The sequence below is a fragment of the Mesoplodon bidens genome (genome assembly GCF_964165515.1).
Source record: "Mesoplodon bidens genome assembly, chromosome: 6".
Classification (NCBI taxonomy): domain Eukaryota; kingdom Metazoa; phylum Chordata; class Mammalia; order Artiodactyla; family Ziphiidae; genus Mesoplodon; species Mesoplodon bidens.
Genome location: NC_138162.1, coordinates 7,684,236 through 7,704,598, shown reverse-complemented (window position 1 = coordinate 7,704,598; position 20,363 = coordinate 7,684,236). Strand labels below are relative to the sequence as shown.

At 57.2% G+C, this 20,363-nt stretch overlaps 1 protein-coding gene across 3 annotated transcripts in view; it reads left to right on the top strand.

The window, feature by feature from the left end:
- Positions 1 to 20,026, top strand: part of DNM1 (dynamin 1) — a 46,234-nt gene extending 26,208 nt beyond the window's left edge. The window contains exons 11-22 of one of the 3 annotated variants that reach the window (XM_081236765.1): positions 1,774 to 1,860; positions 4,408 to 4,478; positions 4,651 to 4,702; positions 4,908 to 4,919; positions 7,308 to 7,421; positions 11,231 to 11,340; positions 12,074 to 12,185; positions 12,652 to 12,663; positions 13,038 to 13,208; positions 14,530 to 14,771; positions 15,136 to 15,351; positions 18,772 to 20,026. In XM_081236765.1, the coding sequence (XP_081092891.1) occupies positions 1,774 to 1,860; positions 4,408 to 4,478; positions 4,651 to 4,702; positions 4,908 to 4,919; positions 7,308 to 7,421; positions 11,231 to 11,340; positions 12,074 to 12,185; positions 12,652 to 12,663; positions 13,038 to 13,208; positions 14,530 to 14,771; positions 15,136 to 15,351; positions 18,772 to 18,841 (1,269 nt within the window). In that variant the 3' untranslated portion in view covers positions 18,842 to 20,026. Of the gene's footprint in view, positions 1 to 1,773; positions 1,861 to 4,407; positions 4,479 to 4,650; positions 4,703 to 4,907; positions 4,920 to 7,307; positions 7,422 to 11,230; positions 11,341 to 12,073; positions 12,186 to 12,651; positions 12,664 to 13,037; positions 13,209 to 14,529; positions 14,772 to 15,135; positions 15,352 to 17,793 lie in introns of all 3 variants that reach the window. The other 2 variants (XM_081236766.1, XM_081236764.1) reach the window with 2 other exon arrangements.
- Positions 20,027 to 20,363: the final 337 nt, after the last annotated feature.

The following is a 20,363-nucleotide window of genomic DNA, read 5'->3' as shown; positions in this document are numbered from 1 at the left end:
CTGCCCCAACTCGGGGATTGTGAGGAGTGATGGCCCATCCCTGAGCCTCTCGGGGCAGCGGGGTCCACTGGGCCCCTCCAGCCAGTGCTGTTTCTAAGCCCTGGCTCTCAGGCTGCCTCCCTCCCAGGTCCCCTGAGCTTGGCCACATGAGTCACACCCTTGGCAGAGCCACGGAAAAGTCGGGGGGGAGTGGGGAGGATGTGGCATCTCTCAAGTCTGCCTCTCCTGGGCTGGCATCCAGGGCGCTGCTCTCTCCCCCACCCTCCTGCCTCTCCTGATGCCCCCCACCCCACCCCCGCCCCATCCCCTTGGCCTCCATCTTGCCCTCAGAATCACTACCTGTGACCCAGGCACGCTAACCTCCAGCTCTCTTCCCACATAGGGGGATCCACCTGTGGGGCCTGACCCAGGATGGGAAAAAGGGACAAGGTGTGGGTCTAGCTTTGCCCAGCCTGGGCCCCTCCATAGCAGAGGAGGAGGTCCCCTTGGGTAGACTCCCACCATCAGCAGCTCAGCGAGTCCCCCTCTCCAGGGAGCTGCCGGTTCATGAGCCAGAGGGCAGAGGAGCCCATGTCTGCTCACCCTGGCAAGGAGGGCAAAGACTTCCATCCTTCATTCATCCCCTCATTCTTTCAACGGGCCCTCTTTGGGCACTGACAGTGTGCCCAGCCCTGGGCCCTACCTTCAGGGCAATTACAGCCCAGTTTGGGGAGGGAAGTGGGGTGGAGAGGGATGGGGCACATGGAGGTGGTCACAGTAGGCTTTCTGGAAGACACGATATTCAACAGAGTCCTGAAGGAGGTGTCAACCCAGGTTTTGTCCAGAGCCTGGCTGAGCTGAAGGCAGAGCCCACAGACAGGGGGGAAGGGTTTGGAGCAACTTCCCCTTTGGCCTCAGTTGATAAAAACTGCGGGGGGTGGCTGGGTAGAAGGGTGCTGCTGAGCTTCTACCCCCAAAGGAGTGGGGTAGAGACAGGCTGGCCGGCCAGCTCTGAGCCAGGCAGATGTGTCGGGGTAGTGGTGCCAGGACAGGGCATGCAAAGGGAGGCAAAGCCGGGTGGATTCTACCAAGAGGGCCCCCGCAGGGTACTGCTCATGCTGCTGGCACTCGCACTCTGCATGCCCACCCCGCCCCCCAATGCCCTCGCATGCCTGTGCCTCCTGCATGTCCTTTGTGTGACTGCTGGTTTTCCCCTGCTCCCCTCCCCCAGCTCTGACAAGGAGCATTGCCTGTCCCCAGCCTGACTCAGGAGGCCACCTGGCACCTCAGGCCCTGCCCTCCCCGGATTCTCCCTGGATCGTAACCTGCAGGCTGTTACCTGCCTGATTCCCCACCTGACTGTGCCTCCAAGCCTTTGAGGAGGCAAGGGGTAGCCCTGAGGATCAGTGAAAGTTTGGGGCGCTAACAGCGCCCCAAACAAAGGCCTCAATCGAATAGGTCTGTTTCCAAGATGGCTGCCACCAAGATGGCGGCCCAGGAGCAGGCTGATTCCCAAGGCATTTGTGCTCATGGGAACTGCCGGCACCCATGAAGTTGCCCAGGTAGGCTAGTGAAGAGGGCCCGGGACCGGGAAGACCCTTGACTTGCCATTTGGAACCCACAGTTGGGGGAAAGGGGTGGCTGTGGCTCGGTGCCATCAGCTTCCTGGGCCCCCAGGTGTGGGGCATTGTGTGTGTCCCTCCCACCCCACGCCCCTGGATTCTGGTGGGGTTTGGGTGCCCCCTACCCGTGCCCCCAGTGTACGTGGCTCTCTCCCCTCCCCCCGCTCCCCAGCTCCAGCAGTATCCCCGGCTGCGGGAGGAGATGGAGCGTATCGTGACCACCCACATCCGGGAGCGCGAGGGTCGCACCAAGGAGCAGGTGAGCCCACGCGCCACCCCCTCTCCCCTCACCTTTCACTCCTGCCCTTGGGCTCACCTCCTTCTTCCCACTTTGTCTCTTCTGTCTCAGTCTCTCTTATACTTTCTCTCCTTGTATTAACTTTCTGCTTCTCTCTTGCTCTCTTTTTATAATGTGAGAAAATATATACATAACATAAATTTTACTATTTTAACCACTTTAAATTGTGCAGTTCAGTGGTATTGAGTACATTCAGATTGCTGTGCAACCATCACCACCAATCATCTTCAGAACTTTTCATCTTCCTAAAATGAAACCCTGTCCCCCTTAAACAGTGACTCCTAGGGACTTCCCCGGCGGTCCAGTGGTTAAGACTCCATGCTCCCAATGCAGGGGGTGCGGGTTCAATCCCTGGTTGGGGAACGAAGATCCCACATGCCCCACAGTGAGGCCAAAAACAACAACAAAAAAATGACTCCCATTCCCCCTTCCTCCCAGCCCCTGGCAACCACCATTCTCCTTTCTGTTTCTATGAAGTTGATGACTCTAGGTACCTCATATAAGTGGAAGCATACATTTGTCCTTCTGTTTCTGGCTAACTTCACTTAGCATAATGTTCGCAAGCTTCATCCACGTTGTAGCACGTGTCAGAATATCTTTCCTTTTTAAGGCTGAATAATATTCCATTGTATGAATAGACCACATTTTGTTTATCCATTTTTTCCCACTTTTTGGCTATTGTGAATATTGCTGCTATGAACACAGGTGCACACATATCTCTTGGAGAGCTTGCTTTTACATCTTTAGGGTATATTTCCAGAAATTGAATTGCTGGATCATGTGGTAATTCTATGTTTAATTTTTTGAGGACCTGCCATACAGTTTTCTAGAGAAGCTGGTCTATTTTACAATCCCACCATCTGCTTCTCAACTATCTATACTCTGGTCATCTCACTTTGGGCCTCTCTCTCTCTCTTTGCTGTTTCTCTGGGTCACCATACACCCCTCATAGGCGCCCTCCCTTCCTTTTATGTAGTCATTTATCAAATAGTCATTCATTCATTCATTCATTCATTCATTCAATAAGAAGCATATTCCCTGAAAGCTCCTCTCAGCCATTCATTCATTCGCTCATTCAATAAGAAGCATATTCCCTGAAAGCTCCTCTGAGCTGGGACGAGCAGAGGTGAGCAGGCTCCCTCACGGCTCTCACAAAGCTCACAGGCGAGTCCTTTTTCCTTGGCCATCTCCCTGTCATCTGCTGTCTATACCCACCTCTGGCTCCCAGTTCCCAGCTTCCATCCTCATACACCCCTTCTCCACAATGGTGCTGTCCCTAATCACTCACATTTTTGTTGCCGATGTTGTGTTTCTAAATCCTCACTGGTCTCCTTTTAATGACAAAATGGTAAATACTCAATAAAATATTCAGTCAGTATAGAAATCATTAAATTACGAGTAAGTGTTCCTCCATTCACTCTTCCCCGCCCCCAGTCTCCCATAAAAGAACCATTATTAAAAGTGTGGTGTGTCTCCTTCCAGACATTTTCCCTAGGCACATACAGATTCCAGATTTCCTCTTACTCTTAAAGAATCACAATCCTGCGGTGTGTCTTGCCTTTTTTTCTCTGAAGATAATTGTAGCTAACATCAGTTGAGCACCTATTACAGGTCAGACCCATGACCTTCCTCCTCTCACTGTGTCTTCACCACTCCTGTGAGGCTGAAACCCTGCATTTGTGGAATTTGAAGCTCGGTGAGGAAGCAGCAGGGCCTGGGTCTGAACCCGGCAGTGAGCATCAGGAATGTCACCCCCATCACAATTTGGTTACAAATCCCATCACTCTTAATTATTTGCAAAGGGGATTTTCCCATGCCAGAATCTGGAAGTTATCCTCATTCTTCTGAACAGCTGTAGAGTGCCTTTCAGTTTAGAGGACACCATAATCTATTCCACCTTCTGATAGCCGTTGGCTTGTTCCCAGTTTTTCTCTGCAACAAACCACACCAGACTGAACACCCTGCTACATGTATCTTTGCTCACTCAAGGAGCTTATCTGTGAGATATAGTTCTAGAAGTGAATATATGCATTTTATTGTTGTCAACTATTGCCAAACTGCCCTCCAAGAAGGTGATACTCATTTACAGTTCCACCAATGGTATGTGAGAGAATCTGTCTTCCCACAGTTGTGCCCACACTGGTCATTATCAATATTTATTATTACTTTGATAGGTTAAAAAGGGGTCTCATTTTAACTTACATTTCTTTATTAATGAGAGGGAGCATTTTTTGCATGTCCTTATTGGTTGTATGCATTTCTTCTATGGGTTACCCATTCATGTTCTTGGACTATTTTGATTTGTGTTTCTTGTCTTCCACTTACTGATTTATAGGAACTCTTTGTTTATTATGGATACTATTATGGATACATTTATTTACTGTGGATTATACACTGATTTATTATGGACTCTATACATGCTGCAAGTATGCTTCTCCCAGCTTTTCATGCATTTTAAAACTCTGTGGTATCTTTTCCACTTTACTGCTGACCTGTGTATCCTTGAAGGTCATGCTCCTCATCGATATTGAACTGGCTTACATGAATACCAACCATGAGGACTTCATAGGCTTTGCCAAGTGAGTGCTCCCTGGTCAGAGAAGGTGACACCTCGTGTGACTGTGTGTGTATGTGTGTGAAGGACCCAGGACTGTTGGGTTAAGCCTCTGGGTCTGGTGCCCACTGAGCAGTAGCAATGAAGCCAGGCCTCTTGAGAGAAGTTTCTGGGACTCTTCTTTCTCTCCTCATTAGTGCTCAGCAGAGGAGCAACCAGATGAACAAGAAGAAGGCTTCAGGGAACCAGGTGAGTGAACTCCAGTGCCCCAGCCGGAGGGATGGAGGGTGCCGGATGGACGCCAAGCTCTGAGATCCCCCTCCCCCGAGGGGAAGGGTCCCACAGGGGCCAGAGAGCCTGTCAGATGCCAGCCACAAGCCTCCCACTCTGCATCAGTAACCCTCTCTCCTCTCTCCCGGTGCTTCTCGTGGTTGCTATGGTTACCTCTTTGCAGGATGAGATTCTGGTGAGTACCAGGACTGGGGCTCTTGGTTTGTGTAGTGAGGGGGAGGAGGGGACCCATTTGTAGTGGGGATGTGCAGGGGTCAAGAGGGCACCCTTTGGCTTGAGCAGCTTGCACACCCCAGCACATGGGTGTCCACATATGCACTCAGGCCAGAGGCAGGGTCTAGCCACACAGAGTCTCACCAATCTGTCCATCATTGCGCATGAACTAAGCATCTACTTCAGCCAGAGGTAGACCATATGGGCTGGGGTGGGTGAAAATGCCTGGCAGGGGCCTGGCACTGAGTAGGAGCTCTTTAAATATCTGTTGGATGGATGGATGGATGGATGGATGGATAGATGGACGGATGGATGAGAGAGCATGTTTTTAAGCTGGGATCTCTACCAGAGAGTTGAGTAAGAGGTGAATGAAATGTCAAGAGACCAGTGCCTCCTTACCTATTCTGTCCTTCAGATCTCTGCTGAAACATCACTTCTCAGCCCCGGTCGTACCACCAGCCATAGGGTTTGAGCTCTTCCAGAGGCTGTAGTTTCTTTGTGATAATCTAGGTGTTTGTGTGATCACTGGCATCATATCATTTCCCTCTTGAACCCTATAAGGGGAAGGGCTGGGTCTGTCTTGTTCACCAGTAAATCCTCAGCCCCCAGTGCAGTGCCTGGCATACAGTAGGTGCTAAATAGAATGAAGGAGCTAATGAATGCAATATCCCAGGGCAATTCGGTTCAGCAAACACTCACTGGTGCCTGTACTGTGCTGGCCCCTGGACAGGAGTCAGACTCTGGCCCTGCCCCTTGGAAGCCTGGGCTTGTAGTCAGGCCCCAGGCAGGGTGGGAGTGGGGGGAACAGGAGGTCCCTGGTGCTGGGGCTCCTGAAGGGGGTTTTGGGTGAGCAGGGAGGAGGGCAGAGCTGGGGGTGGCTGAGGGAGGACAAAGGCTGCGAGTCAGGGCAGGAGCAGGGTGGAGAGGTCCGCTGGTCAGACTGGGGAGATGGAGGGCCAGGGTGTGGCATTCAGACTCAATTCCAAAGACAGTGACAAGATGCTGAGGGGATCCTCTCCAGACCGGGACAGGGTGGGAGGGTGGTCATGAGACACTGGCTACCACATCCCTGTTAATGACTAAGGCAGCTACTAGCTGTGATCCGCTGTGTGACTTGGGTTCTCTGCAAGGTTCTCGAGGAAGCCAGAGAGGTTTAAGGAGGGCTGGGAGTGGGGGTGGGGGGCGGGGGGTGGGTGGGGGGTGCTTCGAGGGCCTTAGAAGCAGGCTTGACCCCAGAGGGCTTTCCTGCCAGCCCCAGGCTGCTCAGTCTTCTCCGGATGCTCAGGGGAGAAGCCAGGGAGGACAGGGCTGGGGGAGGGAGCAGAAGCAGCTCCCTTGTCCCCTCAGTCTGTCCCACCACCAGGGTCTGGTCAGTGTCTCTGCCCTTGGAGCAGAATCCACAGGGCCTAATCTGTGTCAGTGGCTCAGGACAGTCCCAGGGACAGCTGCTTCCTGCTGTGAAAAAAGACCTTTGCCTGTTCCTCTGGGCTTCTCCGGGGAAGAGGAATCTGGGCAATTTGTGCTCAGCCCTCCCCGCTGCGTCTGTGCTCTACTACCCCACCCCTGTCCTGGGGCTTGGAGGCAAAGACTCTTAGAACCCTACTATCACGGCCTTCATGTATTCATGCCACAAATATTTATTGATCACTTACTGTTTGCCTAGCACTCTGCCAAGTGCTGGGATACACCAGTGAGGGAGAGAGTTCACAATTTAGCAAGAGAGACTGACATCAACAGATAATCACACACATATACACACGCACACAAATTCAAAATTCCAGTCATTGTCATAGAAGAAAGCTTAAGGGAGTGATGAAAGATTATAATAGGGGTCCTGACTTATATGGGGGGCCGGGGAGAGCCTGCCTGAGAATGTGACTTCTGAGCTCATGCCCAGAGGATGAGTAGGATTTGCCAGGCAAACAGGAGGAAGTGCTTTCCAGGCAGAGTCAACAGAAGCACGTGCAAAGTCCCTGAGGTCAGAAAAAGTCTTTGAATAAACTGTTAACCTGAAAAGATACTCAGAGTTATCTTGCCCAATCAGCCACCTAAAGTCTGCTTGCACACTTTTTAGCAGTGGGCAGCTCGTCCCCTACCAAGGCCACCAGTCCCCTACTCAGATGGCTCTGTCAGTAGGCTGTTTATCCTGAGCTGACCTCTGCCTTCCTCTGTCTTCCCCTCTGTTCACTTGTGGTTCCAACCAGGGCAGGTCTGGCCCCCACCCTCTCTGACCAGCCAGGCCTTGAAGAGCTGGGGGAGGGGTGAGCTTTTGAGGGTTTCTCTTTGCCTACCTACATGGGGAATCCTGGCCTCTGTCCACTGACTTCCTGCCCCCCCTCCCACCCTCCAGGTCATCCGGAAGGGCTGGCTGACCATCAACAACATCGGTATCATGAAGGGAGGCTCCAAGGAGTATTGGTTTGTGCTGACCGCCGAGAATCTGTCCTGGTACAAGGATGACGAGGTAACTAAAGGGCCACTGGTCATCAAGGGGTTTGGCTGGTGGCCAGAGGCAGGCTGACACCCTACCACAGGCTTGGAGTGGCCTGAACCACCCACAAGGGGGATTTAAAACTCCCATCAAAGACCTCTGGGTGGAGGTGGGAGGTCAGGACCAGAGGCACGCAATCCTGGGGGCTTATCCAGGCTGGATGGAGAAGAGGGCTTGGCAGGACTGGGGAGCCCGGGGCTGAGCGCCCTGGGGTGGGCAGGGGGGCCGGGCATCCCTCTCTGACCCCACCAGCCCCGCAGCCTTCCTGTTTTCTTGCTCCAGGGCGTGCCTCCTACTCCGTGGCCTCCACAGGCCCATGACACACACGAGTCCAGCTGCCAGACACGCTGTTAACCCCTGCACCCCAGCCCCCCAGCCCCCAGCAGTCCGAGGGGGATGCCCAGGGTGCCTCCAGCTAGAGGGGCGAGGAGCGATGGGGCCCCACAGAGGCACCACCCCAAGCCCCTCCCTGCCCACTGGGCACAGGGAAGCCCAGCCACCACCACCCTTCCCTGCTGCTGGTCTCCTTTAAGAACGAGTCTCTTTGGCTTCCACATCTGGATTCCAGAGGTGACCAGAGAGAGCAGGGAGGGCTGGGGGGGAGGGGGCTTGTGGTAATGAACTCCAGCTGGCCAAGGAGTGGGGGGAGGGACCCCCTTCTTCCTGAGGGGTCTGTTGAAGGCGAAGGTGCTCTGCGTGGGGGAGCAGAGGCTGGGGCGGTGGCCTCTGATTTCGCTCTCCAAGCCCCCCTCCTTGATCCCTGCCCCCTCCAAGTCTCCCCAGGCAGGGCCCCCCTCCTCACTTTGGGCGGGGCCCTCTGTCGTCACCGGCGGGGGCGCCAAGCCATCTGGACCTCATTACCCCAACCCTGGCCTCTCCCAGAGCGTGGGGCCCCTCGAAGGGTGGAGCGTGAGGCTGTGCGGGGCACGGGTGTGGGGACCGCTTCCTGCTCTACCGCCTGGGCAGCCTCCCTAGACGTGCCCGTGCCCCACCACTCCTTGGGCTCCTGTGTTGAGGTTCCTTGCACAGGGCCAGGGGACAGTGTGACCTGGGGCTGGGGGCCAGCGACGGGCTACACTGGGGGGAGGAGGGAGTATATCTGAGCGGGGCCCCCGTCCTTGTATGTGTGTGTGTGTGTGTGTGTGTGTGTGTGTGTCGGGGGGCTGGTCTCTGTGGAACTTCGTGTGTACATTTGAGTCGAGTCGAGTGTGACCCCGGCGTTGAGTGTACGTGTGGGTGGGGGAGGGCTGGCCAGTGAGTGCTGGCAGGTGAGGGTGTATGTGAGGCTTGTGGACGTGGGGTGTGGGTGTTTGACAGGAGAGTGTCTGGGGTGTAAGCATCGGGGCGTGTTCGGTGTTGGAGGGTTTGCATGTGTGGTTGGGGGCAGACCATGTGTGCCTGAGCCGTGTGTGCCCGTGCCCGGTGTGTAAGCGTCTGTGTGTATGTGTGGCGAGTGGGCTTGAGGAGGGAGGGCGTGCGTGTGGCACGTTTGAGGATATGTATTGTATGTATTGGGGATGTAAGGATGGGAGAGGGCTGGTGTTCCATTGTGAGCGGGTGTGTGCGTCTGTGTGCGCATGTGTGTGCATGCACTTGTGTGTGCTTGGGACACGGATGTGTGATTTAAAATTCGAGTGTGGGAATGTATGTTTCCGAGTTGTAGGTGTGTTCGTGCCGAGGTAAGGTTGCGTGTGTGTGTTGGGTTGTGAGTGGATCTTTTTGCCCTAAAGCAGCTGGGGACAGGGAGGTGGTCCGGGCTGGGCGGAGGATGATCTGTCCCCCTTCTCCACCCAGCCACCAGCCGTCTGGTCTTTGGGACTTGGGTGATCCTCTGGGCAGACAGGCGGCCGCCCACATCCCCAGCCCTCACTGACCCCCCATCTTCTCACTCTTCCTCCGCCACCCATCAGCAGCCCCACCCCGTCCCACAGCATGGTGGCGCCCCCATCCCTGTTGCCTCCTCCCAGCCCACCCTGTGCCCCCCAAGCCCCCTGCCCCGGCTCCGGGCTCCGGTTCTGGGATGGCGCGCGGGGGTCGCTCCAGCTCTCCAGCGGCGGTGCCGAGGGTCTAACCCAGCCCAGCCTAACCAATGTGCAGACTACTGTACAATTTGGGAGTCCTGAACAGATAGTCTAAACACTGGGTAGACGGAGTGGAGGTGTCCTCTGATCCATCCAGGCTGCAGTGTCTGTCCGTCGGGTGAGAGCTTCGGCCCCATGTCCTGGAGATGCAAGGTCCCCAGCCCAGCCCAGCCAGCCCGGGGTCCCCTCTCTGCTCTGACTCCCCTTCTGCCTCCTTTGACGTGGCAGGGGTGAGCGGGAGCTCTGGCTGGGGAGGAGGGGCCTGGGGACGGGCCAGCCTGCGGGAAGGAGGGGGCTGCTCCTACCTAGTGTCCAACCCCAGAGCAGAGCGCAGGGCGGGTGGCGGCGGGTCCTCCCTCGAATGCTTCCAGATGTTCCCTGGCCGCGTGTGCAACTTCCTCCTCTCCTCCCCCAGCCGCCCTCTGGGGCTCCCGGCCACCCGCCTGGCATAAAGAGGGCTTTATGTGGCTGGATGGGCCAGGGGGGTGTGGGGGGCAGAGAGAGGTGGGCAGGATGACGCCAGGACGGGGAGCAGGGTCCTCCGAAACCCAGCCCCCGACCCGAGGTCCGAGGCGAGGCTCATGCCCAAGCCCCGAGTCCTCCAAACCCACACGGTCACCCCCCACTGGGCCCCCGGGCGCGGGCCCTGTGGTGTTGGGTTGGCTAGTGGGGTACAGGCAGCAGAAACCCCTCCCCTCCTCCCAGAGCCCCATCCTGGGGTACCTCCTCCGAAGATCCCTGAGCTCCTCCCCTCTGTCTGTAGGACAGAGAAGCCTACGGTCACGTGTCAGCCCCCACCAGACGTACACACATGTGCACACAGGCCTGGCACCCACATGCCATCCACAGATAAGCGTAACTCCTCCCAGACGATACAGATAAACCACACAGATTCAGCCCATTACGAAAACTATATGCACATAAGCATGTGCACCCACAGCGCATGTCCCGCAGGTACATTCACGCAGACACGTGGACATTTACAGTTGCCACACCTCCAAAACTGTGCACACGTACAAACACGCTCACACGCACACACGGCCGGGCTGGCACCTCCTCAGGCACCCTCGTGCACACACAGGGACACACGGGCACACGCACAGTGGTGAGAGGACACGTGCTCAGACGTGCACATGTTTGCACAGACATACAACCACACACGTTGCACACACAGACTCACCATCTCCAGGCTTGTGCTGTGTGCCTGATTGCTAACACATGGGCAGCTGTGGGGAGTGGGCTGAGCCAGCCCTTTGAAGCTGCCAGGCCTGGTGGCCGCCCCCCTTCCCCGTCTCTCCAGTCAGGAAATGAAGTCAGAGGCTTATCCAGAGCAGGCCCCATCGGCCAGGCTGGCGGCAAGAGAGGCCGAGTGCGGGGTCCCTGGCTGGGGCTGGCCTGGCTCGTGTCCAGGGCTTGCTTGGGGCGGGATGTGGGAGCCAAGCTCAGCCTCGCCACCCCAGGCTCTGGAGCTCTGGCATGGATGCGGAGGCGGTGGGAAGGGCTTGAACCGTGGGGAGCTGAGGTGCCCAGCAGACCCAGGGCTCCGTGGCCAGGCTTTCATCAGACAGCACCCGTGCAGTGCAAGGGGGCTGGTGGTCTACAGCCCCAGGTCCCCCCGCCCCGCAACATGGAACATCCTCAGGGAGTGAGGCGTAGCAGAGACAGCACCAGCCTCACCCATCACTCCTCCCTCTCCCCCAGGAGAAAGAGAAGAAATACATGCTGTCGGTGGACAACCTGAAGCTGCGGGATGTGGAGAAGGGCTTCATGTCCAGCAAGCACATCTTTGCCCTCTTCAACACGGAGCAGAGGTGCCTGCCTGCTCCCACGGGGCCCCGGGGAGTAAAGACGGGCCCACAGATCCAGAAGAGAGAGATCTGCCCCCGGCTCCCCAGCAAGTCATTCACTTGACAAATATTTGTTGAGTTTCTAATCTGTGCTAGACTCATGTCAAGATCTCGTCCCTGGCCTCCCTCCCGCCACCCCCTCCTTTCTCCTTCCTGCCTTTCCTCCCTCCCTCCCCGTCTCTCTCTCTCCCTCCCTCCCTCCTTCCTCCCCTCCTGTCCTTCTGCAATCACTTGGTTAGTACCTGCCCTGCATAAGATACTGGCAGTACCAAGCCTCTCCCCTCCCAACCCAGGGCTGACTCTAGTGGACTTTCTCCTACTCAGAGATGAGGGTTCAATACAACTGCCAAGAGGGGAAAGCCTGGGAGGGGGCCAATGGGGGTTGAGATCTAGCCAGGGGCTGCACTGTCATGGGTGCCCCCTTTATGAGAGCTCAGTCCCTTTCTAATAGAGTATTTTACTGCTCATTTCACTAAATCCTCTCAATGACCCTAAAAGGCAGGAATTGTTATTATTAACCCACGTTCCAGACGAGAAAACTAAGGCTGGGAGAGAAGAAGGGACTTGCCACAGCTGGCAAGTAAGAAAGCCAGGATTGGCCGACAGGCACGATGACCCCAGTCCACGCACGCCATTAACCACCAAGGTGAATGGGCTTTGCCCCCCATCTCCCCTCACCACCTGCCCCATCTTGCAGGAACGTCTACAAGGATTATCGGCAGCTGGAACTGGCCTGCGAGACACAGGAGGAGGTGGATAGCTGGAAGGCCTCCTTCCTGAGGGCTGGCGTGTACCCCGAGCGTGTTGGGGTGAGTGGCAGGGGAGGTAGGGGAGGGGCACGCTGCTTAAAATAAGGGGCTCCGGGGGAAGCCATCCACAGTGATGCCAAGCCATTCCATATTTTCGGGCTCTTACTGGGCTCAGAAATAGCAGGGATCCTCCCCCCCTACCTGCTCTGGGGTGGGAGCAGAGTTAACCCTTCCTCCCATCCTTCTCCAGTGCGGTTTTACATGACTCTTTCTCTGACACAGATGGCATTTCCGGCATCCCTTTCACATGATTATGCTTTCTTGTGACTGCCTTCACTTTTCTACCCTCTTTCACTGTGACAGTGTCTAGAGTTGCCTTACAGTTGGGGTGCAGTGCCCTGGGTTTACTCATTCCCTCTTCTTTTCCTCTCTCTGTGTGTCTGCTACGGCTGTGCTCGCTGGTGGCGGTGGCGATGATGGCAATGCTGGTGTGGTGACCTCTATGGCTTTGCTGTGGGCCTCCCAGGACAAAGAGAAAGTGAGTGTGTCCCTCTCTCACCTTCTGCCAGGCATCTCTAGCCTGGCGACAGATCTGGCCAGGCCTTTAGAATCAAGAAGGGTCCTTGGAGATGTCCTTTCCTAATTTATGGACTGGGAAAGTAAGGCAAATTCTAGGTACTAGAGTCAGAGCCAAGATAAGGCTGAATGAGGGTCTGGGGTCCTGAGAGGCACTGGGGTGGGCAGAGCCCAGAGACCCAGAGCTATGGGGGAGCTGGTGTCTTTGTGTACAGGCCAGTTGCTTCTCTCTGTACCTCAGCGTTCCAGGCATCCTTGAAGGGGCTGGGACCCTGGGGATGCCTGGAACCTGGCTTTGAGGGCCTAGCCATCCTGATGCCCTGTCCTCAATGGCAGGCCAGTGAGACCGAGGAGAATGGCTCAGACAACTTCATGCACTCCATGGACCCACAGCTGGAGCGGCAGGTGGAGACCATCCGGAACTTGGTGGACTCATACATGGCCATCGTCAACAAGACCGTCCGCGACCTCATGCCTAAGACCATCATGCACCTCATGATCAACAATGTGGGTGCACCACCGCGTGGGGGGCGGGTGCTCTCGTGGGAACAGGGAGGCAGGTGGCCAGGTTGGCCTGGGGTAGGCACGGGCTAGTCACGTGGGACCAAGTCTGGGGAGGGAGGCATGGGTCCACGCCAGAGCTATCCAATAGAAATATAATGTGAGCTTCATATATTATTTTGTAGATTCACACAACCAAGTTGTTCCAAGCATGCTTAAATGATTTCCAGGAGGGGCTAGGAATCTGCATCTTTTGAGAACTCTCAGACCATGTTTTGAGATCTCCCACACCATGTTTTGAGATATACACCACCCCACGGAACCACTTCCACCATGACTTAGTGAAAAAGCATGGCCTGAGGGGAATTAGAACTGTGTTAGAATCCTGGCCTTGCCTCAAATTCCCTGTGTGACTTTGAGCAAACGAACTACCCTCTCTGAGCCTCTGTTTTCTTATATGTAAAATATGGATAATGATAGAGTTGAGGATTAAATGAATATAAAGTGCGTAACAACACAGTGCCTGGCATGTAGTAGGTGCTCAACATAAATTTAGATATCGAATAAATGAGACACAGGCCTACAGCATAAAAAAACCTCAGCATCTCTCCACAAATGTTCCAGAGCCTGGGCCAGGTAACATCTGGGAATTTTTTTTTTTTTTTTTTTTTTGCGGTACGCGGGCCCCTCACCGCCGCGGCCCTCCCGTCGCGGAGCGCAGGCTCCAGACGCGCAGGCCCATTGGCCAAGGCTCACGGGCCCAGCCGCTCCGCGGCACGTGGGACCCTCCCGGACCGGGGCACGAACCCGCGTCCCCTGCATTGGCAGGTGGACCCCCAACCACTGCGCCACCAGGGAAGCCCCAACACCTGGGAATTTTTAAGGCGAACATTAACCCATGCCCTACACACAGAGACTCACATTTCACCCGGTCCAGGCACACATTCACACCTGCTACTCAAGGGCTTAGAAAATTTTAAACTGTCGTCTTCCTTATTTTGGTCCAGTGGAGCATACAAGTCTTTGGAAAGGGTGTAACTACCCCATTTTACAGATGAGGAAACTGAGGCTGAAATAAGCTGAGTAACCAGGTGTCCTGGTGCATAATAGGCCCTGAGTGTTCTCCTAGATCTATGACCTTGAACAGTTCACTTTTCTTCTCTGGACCATCTGAGAAAAAGGGCAAGCGGGGAGGTGGGGAAGCAAGGGAGATCTCTGAGTTTAGGCCGTGACAGAGCCCCATCCCCGAGCTAGTAGGGCCCGGCGGGGAGGGCAAATTGGTACAGGCGTCAGGTCCCAGCCCTCTCCTCTCTTTGCCCGCCCGCAGACCAAGGAATTCATCTTCTCGGAGCTGCTGGCCAACCTGTACTCGTGCGGGGACCAGAACACACTGATGGAGGAGTCGGCCGAGCAGGCGCAGCGGCGCGACGAGATGCTGCGCATGTACCACGCACTGAAAGAGGCGCTCAGCATCATCGGCGACATCAACACGACCACTGTCAGCACGCCCATGCCCCCGCCCGTGGACGACTCCTGGCTGCAGGTGCAGAGCGTACCGGCTGGACGCAGGTACCAGGGCCGGCTCGCACGGCCCCAAAGCCCCCCAGCCCGGGGCCTGCTGGAGGAGGGCCGGGACCGGGCAGTGGCGCGCAGGCGTCACTGGGATGGCTCCCACCTGGAGCGAGGGGCGGGGCTTATCGCGGGGCGGGGCTTATCGCGGGGCGGGGCCTGCCGTGGAGAGCTGGCTGCCGGGAGGGGTGGAGCTGAAACATTGGAGCCTCTGGGGGCGGGCTTAAACTCCGGCCTAAGGCGTGGAGGGGCGGAGCTTGCGCGCATGGGCGTGGCCGGCACCCAGCTGGGGGCGGGGCCTCACGGTGGGGCGGAGCCGCTCATCTCTCTCCCCTCCTTGTCCTTCGCTCCCTGTCGCCCGCAGGTCACCCACGTCCAGCCCCACACCGCAGCGCCGAGCCCCCGCGGTGCCCCCAGCCCGGCCCGGGTCGCGGGGCCCTGCTCCTGGGCCTCCGCCTGCTGGGTCCGCCCTAGGGGGGGCGCCCCCCGTGCCCTCCAGGCCGGGGGCTTCCCCTGACCCCTTCGGTCCTCCCCCCCAGGTGCCCTCGCGCCCCAACCGCGCCCCGCCCGGGGTCCCCAGGTGAGTAGGGCCTGAAAGCGGCGGAAGAGACCGCCGGGCGGGCGTGGCCGGGAGGGAGGTGGGGCCGGATTCCGGAGCATCGGCCCAGGTCGCCAGAGCCGGCCCTCTCTGTCCAGGTCACTCGGACCGTGGGCGCCAGAGCCACCGGGGGTGTGGCCGAGGGCTGGCGGAGCCTGCCCCCAGGGAGCGCTGAGTTCCGCAGGTGGTCGTTTCTGGGGAGGGGGCCGTGGGGCTCATCCCACCTGCCCTCTTCTTTCCAGCACTTGCATGGCGCTTCCCTCCTTTTTCAGTCTCTCTCTCTCCCACGCGTTGCCTCCCTTCTCCTTTCCCCTTCTGGCCGCTCTCCTCCGTTCTCCATTCCCTCCTCTACTTCTGTCTCCCAGCTCCTAGTGAGCCTACCTCAGGTCTGAGGATCTGAACCCAAGCCCTCTCTGGATGGGTAGATTTTATTCACTTACACTCAGGGCTACCCTGGTGCCCACACTTCCCAGTCCTGACTCTTTGGACCTGTCCTCGAGGGTTGTGACTGTGTGACCAGCAAGGTGTGTGATGTGTGTGTGGGCGTGCACACGGATGTGAGAGTGTAAGAATGGCACCCAGGCATGCGGTAGGACGTGGAGCAGCTGGGAAAGGGGCCTGGGAGCCATGGGACAGCCTGATGGCTTTCTTCCTTCCCCTTGCCTCTGGCCTGGACCAACGTGGTGGGTTTGCGGGCAGGAGTGGGTGGAGGCTGCCCCATTCCCAGAAATCTCCAGGGAAAAGGGTTCTACTTCATCCCTTGCCTTTGCCTTCTTGATCCATGACCTTCTTTCAAGGAAGCTCACTCTGATATTTAACTCAGTCTGCCCCGTTTCCACTGGCCATGTTCTCTGAGGAAGAACACATCAGACCAATAATATCCATTTATGTTTCCAGATGGCTGGAGGGTAGGGCCATGGGTCTAACCTCCATGAACCTACAGTGAAGCAGAGATGGGGCTTGCTCTATGGTGACCTGACGGCCAAGGCAGATGGGGTAAAGCAGGCAGCATGGTGTTGGCCAGGGGCACTGGACTGGAGTGGGCCTTTAGGCGAGTCACTTTCCCTTCCAGGGCCTCAGCTTCCCTTCCACCAAATGATATTTAACATTCTGCCTTTCTCCCAGGGTTGGTGTGGGGATCAGGGGGAGACAGTGGCTATAGGGATGTCACATTAACTGCAAAAGTGGCTATACGAACTATTTGCTAACTTCCAATGTGAGTTCAGATTCTTAAGGGTATTGGACATGCCCAGGCCTGTGCTGAGGTGTGACATGAGAACTGGAAGATCTGGTACCTGCTCTGACTCTAGTCTGGCTGACACATGAGAAGTCACAGCCTCAGAGGAGAGAGCAGTCTGGGGAGCTTCAAGGCAGCTTGACTTCGGTGAGATTCCAGGGCTGATGGAGAAAAGGCTCAGGTGGTGAGAAGTCAGGAGGGCGTCTGGGTAAGGAGCAGCAAGTGGGCAAAGGTTGAGTGTGGAATACATTGAGAGCTGCTGGCCAGAGCAGAGTGCAGGTAGAATGAGGGAGAATAAGAAAAGGTTGGGGCTTCCCTGGTGGCGCAGTGGTTGAGAGTCCGCCTGCCGATGCAGGAGACACGGGTTCATGCCCCGGTCCGGGAAGATCCCACATGCCGCAGAGCAGCTGGGCCCGTGAGCCATGGCCGCTGAGCCTGCGCGTCTGGAGCCTGTGCTCCGCAACGGGAGAGGCCACAACAGTGAGAGGCCCGCGTACCGAAAAAAAAAAAAAAAAAGAAAGAAAAGGTTGCCCTGGGGACTTCCCTGGAGGTTCCAGTGGTTAAGATTCTGCACTTCCACTGCCGAGGGCACGGGTTCGATCCCTAGTCGGGGAGCTAAGATCCTGCATGCCGCACAGCACGGCCAGAAAAAAAGAAAAAAAAGTTTGCCCTGGGTAAGCTGGGGCAGGTAGGAGAACCTTCAAAGTCCACAGAAGAGGTTGACTTGTTGGGACTCAGTGCTGTGAGCAGCAGGGAGCCATGGAAGGCTCTTGGGTGGAGACATGACAGCTGGACCCTAAGAAAGCAAGACCTGTCCCTTCTGGAGTAATGCAGGTGGCCCTCTGAGCACGCCAGGCACGAGTGTGCAGGGAGCTGGTGCAAATGCCTCCTGTGTGCGGGCGAGCTTCTGTGTTGTGACTCCGCCCCCGCGTGTGCTTCAGTGTGCCAAGTGGCTGCATGCTCCAGATCCATGCTGCACGTGCCGGCCAGCGAGGTTGCTGGGCATTGGGGGGTGGGGTGTATGCGTGCTGTTTGTGGGCATGTGTGTCAGCGTGTGCATGCGGGGCCATGGGGCCTCACCGCATGTGTGTGCACGCCCAGGCGTGTGCGTGTGCGTGTCCCCCCACCCCCAGGCCTGACCCGTCCGTGAGCGTGAACTGCCACGTTGATTTCGTGCTGTCTTTCAGAATCACTATCAGTGACCCCTGAGGAGCGTCAGCCACGGTAGGTACAGGCCTCTCCGCCTGCTGCATGAACCGGTGTGTCTGCCCCCTGCCGCACCAGCTCCACACTGCAGGGCCAACCTGGGACCTCCGAGGCAGGCCCCTCCCTCTCCCTCCTGCAGCTCCAGACTTATTCTTTGCTCTTTCTGTCCCCGCTGCCAGCTGGCTCTCTCACCTCCCTTCTCAGCGAGCCTCGGGACTCAGTGCGACTGCCCAAGACCTCCATGGCTGAGCCTGGGGAGGTCTTGGGACAGGCTCCGCACCCAAGCAGGCAAACCTGGGTGCTCTCTGGAGGCGTCAGAAAGAGCGCAGAGCTCATGGTTCATGGTGTTAGGGGCAGGGAGCTTGGCGGGGTGTGTGTGTAGGGCTGGACTCAGGCATCCAGAGGCCTTGGCATCTCACCCTGGGGTGCCACACTCATTCCCCGATCTGAGCCCTGCTGCTGGGGCAGGGCAGCCAGCTCCCAGCCTGGGAGCTCTGGAAACCGAGTCCACGATAGGGCAGAGGAAGTCAAAGTCCTACCTCCTTCATCGAGCCAGCAAGCGAGCAGCAGCTGGGGGTGAAGGCTCTGGTTACTTGATGATTTGGGAAAGCCTGAGTGTCCACCCCACCCATCAGCCCAGAGCACAGCTCACAGGCCAGGCAGGTCACACCGCCCCTTCCCCTGCTTCCACAGTACTGTCACTCCTGCTGGTGCAGGACTGAATGCGGCGTCCTCAGCCCCAGGTGGAGCACCGTAGGCAGCCCGCAGGCTCATCCACCTGGGCCTGTTGCTCCTAGGGGTGACCTCCACTTTTCCGCTAAGGGGATGACGGTGTCTGCGGACCTGGGCAAGCCAGCTTCTCTGAGTTCCGCCCCAGCTGGGCCCCCAAACTCGCCCAGCGAGCCTGCCTGCCACTCTGCACCTGCGCTGACTCTCGCTCTTCTGCTTTTCCCCAGCAGGAAGGGCCCAGCCTCACCTACGCGACCTGCGGTCCCCCGACCAGCTGAGGCTCCCCTCTTAGACTTATAAGCCTGTGGCCACTGGTATCCAGCCGCCTGCCCTCCCTGCCTCCCCAGGGTCCCTTTAGAGGACTCCTGGGCTTTCTGCCCACCCGGAGGGGCCTCTAGTGCTCCCTCCAGCCATTCTGTTAGCTTTGCCCTCCTGGTTCAAACAGTGTTCTTTCTCCTGTCTTTCTCCATCAGGCCTGGTGGCTGTCGCGTGGGGCTCACGGCCCCATACTCCCTGAGGCTAGGGATGGCCCTGCGCCAGTGGGTTGAAAGATGGGGCCCGAGAAGAGGGAAGCCAGAGGGGGCCGAGCACGTGTCTGGAGCTGTGGGTGCACTGCCTGGTGGTGTGTGAGAGACCAGCGTGTGTGGAGGGGTGGGCGCTGCCCCAGCCTTTACCCCAGACCCCCGTGAGGCTCTGGCCCCTGCCCATCTCCTGCCCTTCCACCTTCCCTTTCTCGTCTCTCCCTCTTCTCTATTCCAGAACGCTTGCCCACCCCTGGGTCTTCTGCCCCGCCCTCCTCTCCCCCGACTGCCGGGCTAGGCTGCCCTTGCCTTACCAGCTCTCTCCCTCTTTTCTCTCTCCCGTTCTCTCTTTGCTTTCTCTCCAACTGCCAGCCGATCGGGTCAGGCAAGTCCATCCCGACCTGAGAGCCCCAGGCCCCCCTTCGACCTCTAAGCAGATCCCTCCTATTCCTCGGAGACCTCCCTTTCCAAGCCTGCCTGGACGGCTGTTCTGTGACTTGACAGTGGCTACCCGGCCCCAGAGCTTCCCCTTCATCTGTGACTTAGTCTGTTGTAGTGGGTGAGCTGACACATCCAGGCGTGACGTTGGTGAAACTTGTGCCCCTCTGTGGTCTTGCTCCTGCCCAGTTCTATAAATATCTATAAATACTCATATATATATATACACACACACATATATGGCCAAGCCTCACCTCTAGTGTCGGGAATCAATCACCATGCTGTCCTTGAGGAGTCCTGTGGCCCAACTACAAGGGAACGCTGTCACCCTGACATCCCCCTCCAAAGCGTGCCACCTCTGATGAGCCCCCCTGTCGTACCCAGCCTGTGGACAGCCAGCCCCCCTCTGACGCCCTCCCGTCCCTACCCTCCCTTGAACATGGGGGTGCTGTACTGGCAGCTGCGGAGTTCTCTGACCACTACCAGTCTTGCTGTCTCTTGGCTGAGAATAAAACCCGTTTCTGGATGATGGGGAACAGCGTGTCCTCTGTGGCCTGTGTTCTCTGTGGTGCTCAGGGAGAGGTAAAGGTTTAAACATTGGGGTGAGGGATGGGGGAGGGCCCAGCGATTGCTAGGGTGCTGTAAGATGTGGAGAGTGGAGAAAAAAGCCCCATCCTCTCGGAGGCGTACTGGGAAAGCACCTGGAGTCAGCTGATCCTCGTCCTGTGAAACCTGCTCTGGCCACTAGGGGGCCCGGAGGGAGGACTGTGAGGTGCTGGCCAGGCAGGCACTGTGGAAGGACAGGCAGAACAGGCCACCAGAGGGGTAGGGCGATGGAATGGAAAACACCTGGACCAGAAGTC